At 38.8% G+C, this 15,845-nt stretch overlaps 1 protein-coding gene across 11 annotated transcripts in view; it reads left to right on the top strand.

The window, feature by feature from the left end:
• SIPA1L1 (signal induced proliferation associated 1 like 1) overlaps positions 1-15,845 on the top strand; it is a 412,564-nt gene that overhangs the window by 286,382 nt on the left and 110,337 nt on the right. For all 11 annotated transcript variants that reach the window (XM_030930501.1, XM_010360620.2, XM_030930499.1 and 8 more), the window contains 2 exons: positions 2,912-3,042; positions 8,626-8,814. In XM_030930501.1, coding sequence (XP_030786361.1) covers positions 2,912-3,042; positions 8,626-8,814 — 320 coding nt within the window. The remainder of the gene's footprint in view (positions 1-2,911; positions 3,043-8,625; positions 8,815-15,845) is intronic.

Raw genomic sequence — 15,845 nt, 5'->3', positions numbered from 1 at the left:
CCCCATCTCTACAAAAAATATAAAAAATCATCCGGGCATGGTGGTACGTACCTGTAATCCCAGCTACTCCGGAGGCTGAGGCAAGAGAATCGCTTGAACCCAGGAGGCAGAGGTTGCAGTGAGCCAAGATCACGCCACTGCACTCCAGCGTAGGTGACAGAGCGAGACTCTGTCTCAAAACAGACAACAACAAAAACAAAAAAAGATCTCAGGCTTAGAGATATCTGGGGAGGACATGTAGGTAGACCTCTGCGAGTCATCAACCTTGAGGCGGTAGTTGAAGTTCTGAACGTGGGTGGAATATTCAGATGGGAAGAGGGAGGAAAACTGAGCTGGAACAGCCAGAGCGGTAGAAGGAAAATCAGAAGAGGGCAATGTCATAGGAACAGGGAAGTAAGAGTGTTTCTAGAAAACATGAAGTGATCACCTGTGCTAGATGTTATGGAGAGTTTGAGCCAGGTAAGGACCAAAAGTATCATTTGTTTTAACTTTGAGAAAGTCATTGGTGACCCATGCAATGGAAGTCAGATGGTAATTCTGAAGTGAGGAATTGGACAGCTATTTCAAGAAATTTCCAATGGAAGAAAGGAAAAAGGAGATAACTTTAATTCTGACAGGCGGTAAGGAGTTGAGAATAAATGTGAGTTTAAACGTAATTAAACAATGATGGGAATTAGCAAGTCTAGAGGGAGAAGTTGAAGATTAAAAGAGGGTCATCAAGGCACCTGAGTCCCTAGGAAGGGGGAATGGGCAAATGGGGGTGGGTGTGGGGGTGGGGCTTTGGATCATACAGAAAAAGAAGCTAGAGTCTGGATGCTGGTGACTTTGTGTGGATGGTGAGTAAGTTTGCATCTGAAATAGCTTCTTTATTTCCTTTGTGATGTAGACACATTGTCTTTTGCCAAGATTGAGGAGAAGGTAGTTGAGGGGTGGTTAAGGGAGAATAGAGCATGTTTGCCACATCTGCCCTGGAAAAACGGAGAGAGGAGCTGACCAGGGAAAGCTTGATGAGGATGAGGATGAGTTGAGGTTATTGATGGAATTTATGGTGGCCCTATATCTGGGAATTTCTCTAGCAGCAGAGAACTGCCATGCCACCTGCCCATTGTGAGATATGTGGAGTGTACTTGAGGAGTTCCTAGAAGTTGGTTTTTATTAGAGTCCATGAAGTACAAGGACCAGGTAATGAATGTGGGTCACAGTCTGTTGCATCCACTGTTGTTCAGTGCTGCAGTGGTGCAATATCCTCTGAGGTTGTTGAAGCGTGTTAAGCTCTTTGCTCCTTCAGTAAATGGCCCCAGACTGCTGTCTTGTTTTTCTTTAAGTTCTTGTCCGCTTTTTTATACTATTTCTGTCTCCTCCCTTTCTGTTTTCTTCCTTGTTGTCAGTTGTTCTATCACATTGCTGTCTGCATGCAAGTCTGTATCAGCCCTACACCCTGGACTTTGTCAACATCTGGAATTATCACACCTCTGAAATAAAGCTGTGAGCTTGAAGACCAGACAACCAAGCTTATTAGAATTGTGTGCAAAGTAAGAGTAAATAATCTGAGTGTGGTTCTCATGTGCTGTGCTTTGAGGGTATGCATAAGTGTCTGTACATGAATTTTGTGACATTTAGTGGGTTATTTCTCATATATGAGATATTTGTTGCTTGTATTCCCATTGTGTTTTTCTTCTTTTGAATTTCCATGGCTTATAATAATATTCTTAGAGAACCCTCAACATTTATGATTGTAGCTTTTGTAATTGTGCTTTCGTACCTGCAAAGTATTTTCATATGCATTACTTAATTTTAAACTACATGATTCGACATTTATGCTGTTTTTTCTTATTATTCTCATGGATTTTCAAATACTTATATTTTGTATGGAAATAACATGTATTTTCAAGTGTGTATGCATTTTGTGTGATAATGAGATGTTATGTTACAGTGCGGTCATTTAGCCGTGTCAGATATAAGTGAAATACAGTAATGTAAATTAAGCATTTTGGAGGTTTGAAAAACAAATTATCTGTTCTAGTTTTTCATATATTTTCATGTTTTGTGGACTTCATCTGTGAATATCTCATGTATAAACAGTTTAAATTTTTAAAAGATGTATATGCACAGTAAATAACCATTTTTCAGTATTTTCTGTAAATTAACTTAATTTTGATCCCCATCTTTCTCTTTGTCAAGAGGAAGGTAAATTCAGCACCAGTCCTTTGGAGGCTTGTGCTAAGGTGTGGGGCCTTGGGCGAAAGGCCAGAACATTGAAGAGCGGCCCTAGGCTCATCAGTCACCTGGCCACACAAGTTACATTAGCCCTGCACTGTGGGATACGTGCTGTGGCCCAGAGCCCTGGGTCCGGCCTCCCTGGGGCACTGTGAAGCTCTTTCCTCTGAGCTCCTACTCTACCATACATAGGCTACTTGGGAGCAGAGTGCTGCCCAGTGACTCGCAGCACACATCTCTCTCTCCAATCCAGGGACATCTTTTTTAATCTGGTGGAATCCCCCTTTCTTCAAACTCTGTTCTTAATATGTTTAGAATTTTTTTGAAAAACAAAAACTAAAAAGCCCTGGCACAAGCCTTCTCTTAGGCAAGGAAGCACGTACAAATGTAGCCTATTTAAATGGTGGGAGAGAGAGAGAAAATACAAATTTATTTTGAGAAATGGTAGAGTAGTAATCTGTAGAGTAGTGAAAAACTCAACAGGCCACCTGTGTTCAGTGTTATCTTCTCTGGAACTAAACCTGTGTAGCCAAGTCTTTGTTTTTATAACTAATTGAAGAATATTAATATTTGTTAAATGTTTACATTTTATTAATATAATTTCTGAGTGATGACCTTAAATACTGAGCAGAATGTACCATTTTCAAAGTGTTAGGTAGATTTTCTAACTTTGTTTTGTCTTATTTTACCTAAGAACACTGGAACTATTTTGGGGCTGATGAGAATCTTGGTCCAGTGGCTGTGAGCATTCGAAGGGAAAAACCAGATGAAATGAAAGAAAATGGATCTCCATACAACTACCGGATAATTTTTAGAACTAGTGAGGTAAGTCGCAAATGAGAGAGATTTGAGGTTTAACTGAAATGGGGGGAAAAAAGCAAATAGTAGCAGTAGCAAAGCAATTAAATTTAATAGCACATGGTTACAGATGTCTTTGGAATAAGCAAAGTCCCCTTTCATTTATTCTGGTGGAGATGGAGGTGGACAAGATGGTTAGATCTGGATCCCTTCTTTTCATCAGACTCTGAATAGATGCAATCTACGAATGAGGAGTTTTGATTCAGAGAAAGATGTGTCCGTTAAGTGTTGCCCAAGGAAATTGGAGCCCTCAGAATCCCCAGTGGGATATTGTGTATCCTTCTTAGGGCTACTGGAAAACACCAAGCTAACTTGAGGAGCCAGGGTATTAGGGATAAGAGAAGGCCACCGAAGACTTAATTCACTCTTCCAAGCTCTTTCTGAGCTCATATCTTCGCCCAAGAAGAAGGCGGGAAAGAGACTCTTGATTTCTTCCACTATCAGAGTGGAGGAAGTCCACTATCTTTGGGACCCATTGTCTGAGACCGAGAAGGTGGATTCTTTGAACCAGGGACTATCTAGTTTTAAGTGAAACAGGCTGTTAGTGCTCTTTAGGAATCTAAATATACCCAATGTATGAGTTTTTATTTTAAAATGAAATTTGGGCTAAAAAAAAAAAAGAAAAGAAATGGAAAAATAAAAATAAAAAGAACCCACACAGCATTTTTTTTAAAAACCTGTGAACAAGTTTGGGACTATGAGGTTCTCCATTTTCCGTGTAAAGCTGTATAATTGGGCCACTTATCAATTTACTGCCTCTCAACTGCTAATTCACTTTAGGATTTTTGTTATGTATTAATACTTAATACCCTTGAGTCATCTGGAAAATAATAGTTTTGAAACTAGTTTAAATAGGGCATTTGGCTTTATTTCCCCCATTGAAAGCAAAGCAAGTTTCTGGGGTTGGCATCACTTAATAATTGTTCCTAAGCCTGAACTCCAGGGAAATTAAATATAGGACTTTTAAAGACAAGACTTAAATATCTAATGTGTTGTTTACACTGGCCAGAGAGAAATGAACTAACATACTCTCATGTGCTTTTTCTCCATGGCAAAGCTAATCATTAAGTGGTGTAAATTCTTTTGTTGAGCACAAAGGCACGAAGAACATCACGTTCTGTTTTGGAGTTGTATGCACGTAGTTGCTCCTCTGTAGCTTCCCAGATCCTACCAGTTTTGTTTGTTTTTGAGACAGATTTTCGCCCTTGTTACGCAGGCTGGAGTGCAATGGCGATCTCGGCTCACTGCAACCTCCGCCTCCCGGGTTCAAGCGATTCTCCTGCCTCAGCCTCCCGAGTAGCTGGGATTACAGGCATGCGCCACTACTCCCAGCTAATTTTGTATTTTTAGTAGAGACAAGATTTCTCCATGTTGGTCTGGCTGGTCTTGAACTCCCAACCTTGGGTGATCCGCCCGCCTCAGCCTCCCAAACTGCTGGGATTACAGGCATGAGCCATCACACCTGGCCATTCTTACCAGTTTTTAGTGATACTCTGTTATCTTACTTCCAAGTATTTTTATCTTTCCCATTATCTTCTTTTTCCCTTCCCAAGGCCACTCTGATTTAAATTCCCATCATATTCTTCCTTTTCTGTGTTGTTTTTTTATCCACCTAAAGTCATTTCCTTGTCACTTACTCATCCCATCCTTCATACCAGAGATTAAAGTTTCCTACAGTTCTTTCTTTCTCAGTCAGATGCTGTCACTGGTTTCCATGAGCTTCCCTTCTCAGCATGTCTTGCAGGCTGTCTCCTACCTGAGTTTCTGTCCTAAATTCTGCTATGGTCTGTGAACCACACCGACTCTTACCTTTCCCACCTCTGTTCTTTCTGCTTTACTCCCTTGACCCAAAATGTTCTCTTTGCGTTCTGTGGTCATAAGATTCTGTTCTCCAGCTAACCCATTTGAATAAGTTGTGTCCCTTGGGTCTGTTTCCTTAGCCTTTGACTGAAAGGTTCAAGTCAAGTGTTCAAAAAAAACCATTACCACTTGTTTTTTACGTTCAAATTAATGTTCACTTCATGACAACTCTTATTATTGCGTTTTCTCAGGTCAGAAACCATGAAAGCCACACTTTATTCCCATCTTCTGCCTCCTGACCCTGAGATCTGGTCTGTCAGCAACGCTTGTTCATTTTGTCTTCACAATATGCCCAGAGCTCAACTACTTCTCCCACCCTCACTGCCCAGTCCTGGTCCTGGTCTTGCTCTGAGAACTGGTCTCCCTGCTTCTGTGCTGAAGCCCTGCCTCCTTTTGACCCAAAGTGTTCCTTTGAAATGTCATTCAGATCTCGTCATTCCTCAGTTCAAAATCCTTGAAAGCTTCCTCATCTCCCTCTGAGAAACAGCCATTGTCCTTGCTAGCCTAGGAGATCATGCACATCTGCTTCACCGTTATCTCTCTGCACCTCATCCCTGATAACTCCTCTTGGCTCAGTCTTTTCCCGCCCCACTGGCCTCCTTCCTCCCTGGGCCACCTCAGGACACCTCTGCCTCAGGGCCCTCCCCACTGCTGTGTTCTCTGTCAGGCTGCCTCATCTCCATCTGGCCTTTACTTAGAAACCACGGAGGCTTTCCTTGACCACTGAATCTAAGATTTCTACTCCCCTCCCATTTCATATCCAATGAAATGCTTTATTTTTCATTAATACTTAACACTGTCTTCTCTGTTGTACTTAGTCATTTTGTTTGCTTTTAATCTGTCCACTGGAGTGCAGGCCCCATGAGGGTGGGACTTCGGTCTGAGTTGTTCAGTACAATGTGCCTGATGTGTCAAATGGTGCCTTGCTTCCCTGTTTCTCGCTTGCTTCCCTCCTTCCCTGTCTCCTTTCATCCCTTTCTCTATGTCTTTCCTCCTTTTCCTCCCTTCCTTTCTTCCTTCCTCCCTCTAATGTTTATGTAATTAATTGCCACTAGGTTTTGTATAATTTTTTTCTTTCTAGCAATAAATAATCCCTAAATTTGGTTTAATGGTAATATTATATAAGACTTTTGATAGAAATGTTTCCAGATATTGGTCCTGGTCTGTAGCTCCTGGACTTTAAGAGATAGTTCCTTCACTCTTTTCACTGAAACCTATTTACTTAATACAAATGAAATAAGATTTAATTTGTATCAGAGACTTCTCATGTTGCTAATTTCTCATGCAGATAAATACGGCAAGAAAAAAGAAAACATGACAGTGACACTCTGGTGACTTCAGTAAGCGGCAGCAAGATAACAGAAATACAAACAAATCTCTTTCATTTTAGTATAAATAAACATTGCAAAACATAAAAGAAAATACATACCTTTGTAGGCATGGCAGTTTGTTTATGAGCAAAATTTTATGGCATATGAGTGTTTTTAAGCATAGGAACACAAGGACTTAGGAGGACTCACTTCATTCTTGTTTCTGGAAGTCATTAAGAAAAATATCAGTAATACTAGTGATTCAGATGTAAAAAATGAGCCATTCTTTTTCTCATCTGCTTTGGCTTTCATGAGTTAGCTGCTTTCTGTGGCTCAGGATGCAATGACTCGAATTTGGTCTTAGCTTCTAAATTGAGAACACCCCTAACCTTTGTGGCTCCCTATTTCAAGCTATGTATTATCTCATGAAGGAAAGAGTCAAATAACTGAGTTAGCCATTTTCCATGATGTAAAAACAAAATAAAAACCATTTGTGTCAAATTATACATTAATAGGAAAATAATTTTTACTTGTTATTAATATAAGAGGAAATTGTTTATAATGAAAGAAAAAAGATGCTCATCAAATGAATAGACTGCAAATATTTCTATTACCTTTTTCCTGTATTGAGAGTAAGACGTTGATAAATTTTGCTTTTTCTTCTCCCATCTGTCTTGACCCCATCTGTGGGCAAATGTTACAGATCAAGCTCGTCCAACCCACGGCCCGAGGGCTGCATGTAGCCCAGGACAGTTTTGAATGTGGCCCAACACAAATTCATAAACTTTCTTAAAACATTATGAGTTTTTTTTGTGATTTTTTTTTTTTTTTTTTTTTTTTAGCTCATCAGCTATTGGTGTATTTTGTATGTAGCCCAAGACAATTCTTCTTCCATTGTGGTGCAGGGAAGCCAAAATATTGGACACCCATTTTCTAGATTCTAGATTTTACTTCCCTGGTGATTCTTCCTTTGGTTTCCATTTCCTTGCGAATCCTAAGTCGTGCCTAGTTTGCCTGAAGACTGTTAGGGCCTCCATTCTAACTACATTCTCTGCCTCCATTGCTTCCTCTCACAGTTCATCTTATTTGCAGCTTAATTTCTGAGTATACATCATCCCCCTACGAACACGTCCTGAGCTGACCTGTAGGAGCCCAATGAGGTGTGTACCACTCAGTCAGCTTCAGGGTCTTCTGTGCACCCCCAGCTCACAGCTGCATCATCCATTTCTCCCTGTACTCTCTTTGTGTCCATCTACAATAATCACTCCTTCCCACTTACTCCCTTTATTCCCAATCTCCGTACCTTTGCTCATGTTCTCTCTTGACATTTTCTTGTTGTAGAAATTGTTCCTCTATTTCATGGCCACTTCCTAAAACCGTCCCTTTCGATGGGGCCTTTCTTTATGCCCTGAGCCACTGTGATCCGTTCTCTGCCTTTGGACTGTCTAAGGACCTGACCTTGTTATGCTTTGTTGGATATACTTGTCCTTCTGAGATTGCGTTGTGTCTTTCTGACCTCTCACCCTCATTTTTGACAGTCAGTCTTCAACATGCACGCCACTGGCTTTTGTAGCTCCTATTGCTACAAAATGGAAATGTATTCAGTTTGATGGGTTTTCTCTTCTTTCCCCATACAGTATTTAAATTATGTTAACAACTTTGCCTTGTAGACATATTTGGAAATTAAGACTACTTTAGGCTTCATGTCTGGTTAACTTTTCTCCAACACATTATCATTACATAGGAAAATGTCTTTGCTTAAGGTATTAATGGCGGGTATTTTAAGAAGGGAAGGTATTTTAAGAAATAAGAGAAAATCTAAAGTAACTTCAGCTGCTGTTGCCTGTGCTGCTGTACTGATGGTGATGATTGCCCGGTGGCAGTAGCATTTGGTGACATGAATAGTTTATGCTTGTCAGCCATGCATTACAACGTTTAAAACTTTCTCTCTCCCTTTTTACAATTCAAAGAAGTATAATATCCAAACTCTAAGTATTTATTCTTCAGACATTGCTCTGGGATTCTGCCTTCTTAATTTCCTAATTAGTATGCATAGTGACATTGTATGGCCATATAGAGACCTTGATCTTTACTGATCTCTTTAAGGAAATGTTATTTTTGGTCTTTAAATAAATATCCTCAGAAGTCTTGATTATGTGCTCCTTTGGACGCACCCTTGTCTTGACAGCATTGGTTTCATTTTTCATATGACAGTATCCTACATCACTTCTCTCATTGTTTCTCCCTCACTGGCTTTACCCATCAAAAATCATTCCCTAGCTCTGTGAGGAGCCCCATAGTCCAGGCCTGCAGTGCGTGTACATATGTTCAGGCATCTCACATCCCAGAAGCCTCACCACAGCACCTGTCTCTCTTGCAGCTCATGACACTGAGAGGTTCGGTCCTGGAGGATGCCATTCCATCAACAGCCAAGCACTCAACGGCCAGAGGCCTGCCTCTCAAAGAAGTGCTGGAGCACGTGGTTCCCGAGCTCAATGTCCAGTGCCTGCGGTTGGCCTTCAACACGCCCAAGGTCACAGAGCAGCTCATGAAACTGGATGAACAAGGGGTGAGTTTGCCTTTCCGAGGAGAGCATTCTTGCTCAGGTTTCCTGCTAGGCTTCCAGAATACAGATCTTAATGTTTCTTGTTTTGATGGAGAAAACTGATAACCTTTTATTGTGAAAGACACTGTCTTTGCAATTACTCATTTTGTTTTTACTTAACTCTGAACATTTCTCATCTGATGAAGTTCTGTATGTCAGAGTTTATAAATAAGGCACTTTAAACTATGTTGAATTCTTTTGATAATCTTCCATATGTACAGTATGTTTTTTGAGTGTCTGAGAGTAAATAATAGTTATAATAATTAATAATAATGAGCATATCTGCAAGTCCCTTTTCTAAGTGCCTTAAATATGTTATCTCATTTAATCTCCCTACCCTGTGAGAAAGGTACTCTTACTATTTGCATTTTAGAGATAGGGACTCTGGGGTACAGAGAGATTAAGTAATAAGTCCAATTTCACACAGTTAGTAAGTTTTGGAACCAGGGTGCAAACGTAGTCTGCCTCAAAGTCTGTGCTACTTCACCGTGCTGTTCTTAAAAGCTTAGAGTTTCAAAGTCTATTAGTACCATCAAAGGATACATTCTAGCCAAGATTTTTAAATATAAAAATGTAAAATTTCACATTCTGCTTAGAGTAATTTGAGCATATGGGCTAATTTTATAGATAATGTATTTATGTACTCTTCCTTTAATTCTTTTAGCATTTTAGCCATATTGCATCCTAGTAGTGGGTGGTAGTAGTTTCATTACATTTAAAAATTCCTCCAAAAATAAAATTAGTTCAGATAGTTTATTTATTTCTTGTTTTCCCATTATGTTCATTTTTCACAGAAGGGTCCAGCTATTGAATGTCATTTTGTGAACAAATTTGGATAGAATTTCCTTAATCAAAAATTCCAATTTTATTAAAGTGAATGGGAGTCCAAAAAAATCGGTTTTAAGGTATATTTATTATTTTAATTCAGCCACTAAGAATATATAATGAAGCAATAGTTAGATGTCTCTTTTCTCTCTTCTCTTTTTTTTTTTGGGAGACCGAGTTTCACTGTGTCACCCAGGCGGAGTGCAGTGGCACAATCTCAGCTCACTGCAACCTCTGCCTGCCAGGTTCAAGCGGTTCTGTTGCCTCAGCCTCCCGAGTAGCTGGGATTACAAGCATGCACCACTGCGCCTGGCCAGGTGTCTCTTTTCTAATCTTTGCCTTTTTCTATCCATTTCACTTTTCATAATGCACAGCTAATGTCTATTTGACACATATATCTAAAGAATGCTGTGAGTATCCATGTTCATAATGTGAAAATTCGTTGCCCTTTGAATGCTTCAAAAGACTAATGACATATAAACAACTATTTTGGAGGCTGTTTTCCAGTAAATATTCTGAACATTTATTCTAACAAAGGAGTAGAAAAATGATGTTTAGGTCCAACTTTATTGATTCAGCCATTTCTACTACTATGTTTATCAAGAAGAATAAAAACATTTAGACATTGATAATATAGTCATATACTTAACATTTGAAATTTCTGTTAAAACAGATTATTTTATGTACAGGAGATATTGCCATTTTCTTTTGTTTTAACTGTATTAAATAAAAAATGGATACCCTAATTGTAGACATTATGAGGATTTCTGACACATTTTATGTCATCTGTTAGTGATTGCCAAGTGCTGGATCACAGATGGTGCTGATCTGTGATAAACATTTTATAGTCCTATCTACATGGGAAAGATAAGAACACTATAAAGAGTTGAACTCAAAGTTTATTTAATTCACAAAACTGGCCATTATTTTGAAATTATGGCCTTCCTATTCTTGGAAGTATTAAAATGTCCCTTCCTTCATAAATTATTAATTATAATATATGATAGTTGTTTTCTTTAATATCTTTACTAGGCAAAATTAAAATTTGGCAATAAGTCAGTCTCTTCAATTTTACTTTGAAAGTAAGTGCCTTAAATATGTCATCCTGTTCAACAAGAGTATTACTATTAGACAGTAGTTTTTTACTACACAGTGGAATCCAGAGGTTCAAAGCATGCTATTCTATATGAACAACTCCATGTCTGGACTAAAGAGCACCGGGGGTTGGCCTCTTGTCTTTTTTTATCTCCATACATACAGCGGTCAAAGCCCGGATTGTACTGAGATAAAGCAGATGACATGCATACTTAGGCTTTTAGTCTTGGGAGTAATTTTTTTTGGTAGGAAATCTCATTAATGCCTTGGAATTATTCTGAGAAACTGATTATTTTGGTGCCTTTACAAATACAGATTTGAAAAAGGAAATGCTTATAAGTGCAGTGGATTGCGCATATGAATCATTGCAAAGCATTTTTAGTTTCCATCTGTGTCGTCATATTTTAAAATTTCCAGCTTTGTGTGTCTTTATATTTAAAGAGATTCACAGTGTGCTACCAGGAAACTGGACTCATCAGAAGGAGCTTTAAATCTCTTTTTACGTTTGGTTTAATGATTCTTTTAATATATTTTATGTTTTTATTAACTGTCTTACATAACCATGCTTTGAAAAAGAAGACACAATTTGTGTCCTATATTGTGGCATTTTGCCTTTCAAATCTTTGCTGCTCTAATTCCTCATTTTACCACTATCAAAAACTAAAGTGAACAGAAAAATTAAAATTTTATCTATTAAATATAAAAGAAAACACTGCACAAAAATCTAATAATTTGCTTTTTAATTTAACTTGACAATGATATATGTGTGGGAGCTGAAGTATGCGTTTCAATTCCTGAAGAAATTTATTTTAGAAAATGAACTAATTCTTTGTAGCTTATCCAGTCTTTTACATTCTCCATCCTGAGGCCTTTCTGGGACTTTCACTACTTTTTTTGTTTTTTTGAGACAGGGTCTCTGTTGCCCAGACTGGAGTACAGTGGTGCGATCTCAGCTCACTGCAGCCTCTGCCTCCTGGGCTCAAGCAGTTCTCCCACCTCAGCTGGGATTGCCACCACTCCCAGCTAATTTTTGATTTTTAGTAGAAATGGGATTTCACCATGTTGGCCAAGGTGGTCTCGAACTCCTGACCTCAGGTGATCCACCTGCCTCGGCCTCCCAAAGTGCTGGAATTACAGGTGTGAGCCACCACGCCCAGCCTTTCGCTCCCTACTGATGCCCATGTCAATTGTTAAAATGGCAATGAGAAGACAAAGATAACCTGCTAATATTTTCACACTGATAAGAATTTAGAACACTTGATGCTTTAGAAAATTTGTGTTCTTACTGCCATGCACCTTGATCTTCACTTACAGTACAATTGGGTGCATCTCATGATAAAAACAAATGACATAAATACATGTTTCATTTTACTGTGTTCTAATCACTTTACTGGCATAATCTGATTTAATCCTCACAGCAGCCTGGTACAATAGATTCCAGCTATTGGGCTATTTTACAGTCAAAGGGATTGAGGCGTTTGAGAAGTTCCCAGAGCTATTTTTCTTACCCTTTATCACTTAATAGTCCTGAGCACTGGATACAAATTTGCATAATACTGCTCTTCAATTTTAAGATTTCCAAGATCCCATTTACAGATCAAATTACTTTGTTTTTAATTTCTTTTTTCAAAATCTGTTTTCTTTATTTTTTTTTATTTCTAACTAGGAATTCATTGTAGAATATTGGAATATTTTGATGCTTAAAACTATGCTGTAGGCTGGGTGGTGTCATTCACACCTGTAATCCCAGCACTTTGGGAAGCTGAGGCAGGAGGATTGCTTGAGCCCAGGAGGTCGAGACCAGCCTGGGCAACATAATGAGACCCCTATCTCTAAAAAAATAAATAAATAATTTAAAAAACTATACTGTGAAGTATTAGGAATTTTATTATTTAATCAAGTCAACTTTTAAATAATGTAGAAAATTCAAATACTTTTAAATTTGCCATATCAGAGCCCTTTTTCCTCAACAGTCATTTAAAAATACCTATATTTTATCTACTCTGTGCAAGGGGAATGAAAGATGATTATGTCAAGCCCTGGTTTAAGGTGTTCCCACATGTAAAGCCCTTAGTACAATGCTGGGCATGTGATAAAACATTCAAGAAATAGGAGCTGCTGATAATATGATAATAACTTGTTAGTAGCCCTTTACATGCATTATCTCATTTAATCTTTATACATATCCTATGAGAGAGCTTCTGTTGTAGTTGATATATTATGCTTACTTTCACAAGTAAGCAGGACTCTTTCAAATCCAGTAAATGCTTTTTAAGTATGACTCTGCAGGTTGTTAAATACTGTAGAGCACAAAATAGGCTAGTAAGACATAGTCCTTATCCATGAAGGAGACAGGGTCATAAATTACTGTAATGGATGTCAGGGTTAATATAATAAATCTAATAAGAGAATTGCAAACAAAGAGCAATGGAGGTACAAGCCAATGGGGACAAGTCATAATGGTTAACTGGATCAGAATGAGATGGGCCTTGGAGGGAAGAAGATTTCCTCAGGCCAGGGAATAAGCAGTTGCATGGTCCATACTCAGAACAATAGGAACGAGGCTCGGAAGGACAGAAGCACACAGTGCGTTCATGAGGGAGCAAGGAATCCCGCTCAGCAGGAGTGTGAGGCACATGTAAGGGAGTAATAGGGAACTGAACAACGAGATCACTTGGACTCGGGAAGGGGAACATCACACACTGGGGCCTATCATGGGGAGGGGGGAGGAGGGAGGGATTGCACTGGGGAGTTATACATGATATAAATGATGAATTGATGGGTGCTGACGAGTTGATGGGTGCAGCACACCAACATGGCATAAGTATACATATGTAACAAACCTGCACGTTATGCACATGTACCCTAGAACTTAAAGTATAATAAAAAAAAAAAAAAAAGTAGGTGATTTTTATTGACAGTGACTAGGCCAGGCGCTGTGTGAAACAGTTTCCATGAATTATTTTAATTAATCCTCAGAACCCTTTGATACTATTATTGTTCCTGTTTTATAGCTAAGAGCACTGAGACACAAAGACCAATCACAATTAGAGTCTGTGCAGGCTGGTCTTGAATCCAGGCACTCAGACTCTAGAGCCTGTATTCTTTTTTTTTTTTTTTTTTGAGACGGAGCCTGTATTCTTAACCAGTACATCAGCCACCCTGTCCTCTTTCCCTCCCAATGAATGGGAGAAGAAACTGGAATTATATTGCTGCAGACCTCAGTGCCCAGTATTCAGTGTAATATGTTAAACCCAAATAAAATTGGAATGGGTCTGGTTTATAAATATTTAAGGAACAGTTGCTAGTTTGCAGTAGAGAAAATTGGTAGTTCTGTTTTCATTAGGAAATGTCAGGTTTCATGTACACGGTAATGACTTTGCCTAACTGATCTTCACTGTTTTTCTAGATTATTAAAAATGCAGGGAAATGAAAATATTTATTGGGTTCTCAAATTTTAAGAAGTTATCCTTCAGGTTATTGAAGTTAGAGTAAGGGAGAAAGTGATCATATTTAATTTAACTCCGCAATAAATATCTCAAGAATGGATGTAAGGAAATGAGCAATGTTTATGTGGTAATGAATAGCACTGACCCTTTGATTAAGGACATGAATGAAATTCTCTGCTGACTTCGCCTATTCATTGCCTTGCCGCATTATTTTATTGTGAAGATAAATGAGTTTGACTAGCCATTTTCTCTTTGATTCAGGCAGCTAATTTTGAAAAATGACCCATAGGGGAAATATTTTTTCCAAAACTGATTTTCTGTAAATGAAGCTTTGGCAGAACAATTGCCATTCCTAGAATTTTAATCATCTCTTAGATTATGATATTAGCTAATGCATGTTTAGAGTTCAGATGGCTACCAAATTGATTCCAGACAACTGGTGGATCCGTATGTACATTTTCAGGAAGGAGACATCCACAATGGCCATCTAGTCAGGGGAAGAAATCAGTGGCATCTGTAGCTTTGTCTTTTGTGTTCGCAAGTAGTGATCACGCTGTGCTGACCCATCCCTGTCCTTTTGCCTGGCTGAGACTGGATTGGATGACAGGATGGATTCTAGTGAGAAGATTCTGCGATTAATGGGACTGATAGTGTTAGCATTTGGAAGACATGTGGCTATGGTAGGACTGCAGTTTGCAGTGAGAGAACACAGCAAGACTGAGATCACATGTGAGGACTCACATCACAGTTCAGAAAGACACAAGAACTGGTGGCAAACATTTCAGTCTTCTGGATTTTGAATTGTGGATTGCGTTTTAAATTCAGCTTTAAAATAAAAAGTTACACTAATTTCTTTCCTATAGGATTTATCTGAAGTAGGCAATAGTTTCAAATGGTCCCAAAATCAAAGCAGTATAACTATGTTTACATTCAGGGGTTCCATTTCTGCCAATTCCTATGACCCTTTTCTCCCCTGCCTCGTAGTTAATCACCTTATTAGTTTCTGTATTTCTGTTTAATTATGCAGATACCACCAAATATGCATATGCAACTTTACCTCACCCCCTTTTTTTAAAAAATTAAGTTCTAGGGTGCATGTGTACACCTTGCAGGTTTTCTACATAGGTGTACAAGTGCCATGTTGGTTTGCTGCATGTATCAACTTGTCTTTACACCAGGCATTTCTCCCAATGCTATCCCTCCCACAGCCCCCCACCCCCTGACAGGCCCCCAGTGTGTGATGTGTCCATGTGTTCTCATTGTTCAGTTCCCACCTATGAGTGAGAACATGCAGTGTTTGGTTTTTTGTCCTTGTGACAGTTTGCTGAGAATGATGGTTTCCAGCTTCATTCATGTCCCTGAAAAGGACATGAACTCATCCTTTTTATGGCTGCATAGTGTTCCATGCATTTCACCCCTTATACAAAGTAAAACAGGCTGTAGACACTTGCTTTTTTTCATTTAGTAATATAGTTTTGAGATTTTTTTGTCAGTACACAGAAAGGTTTCCCAGCATTTTTACTACTGCATAGTATTTCGTTGTACTGCTGTACCATAGTTTATTTAATCAGTTTCTCCATTGATGGGCATTTATGTGTAGATTTAAGTCCTTTTCTCTTACAAACA

Source organism: Rhinopithecus roxellana, chromosome 5 (assembly GCF_007565055.1).
Source record: "Rhinopithecus roxellana isolate Shanxi Qingling chromosome 5, ASM756505v1, whole genome shotgun sequence".
NCBI lineage: Eukaryota > Metazoa > Chordata > Mammalia > Primates > Cercopithecidae > Rhinopithecus > Rhinopithecus roxellana.
This window is presented reverse-complemented; position numbering and strand designations above follow the sequence as displayed.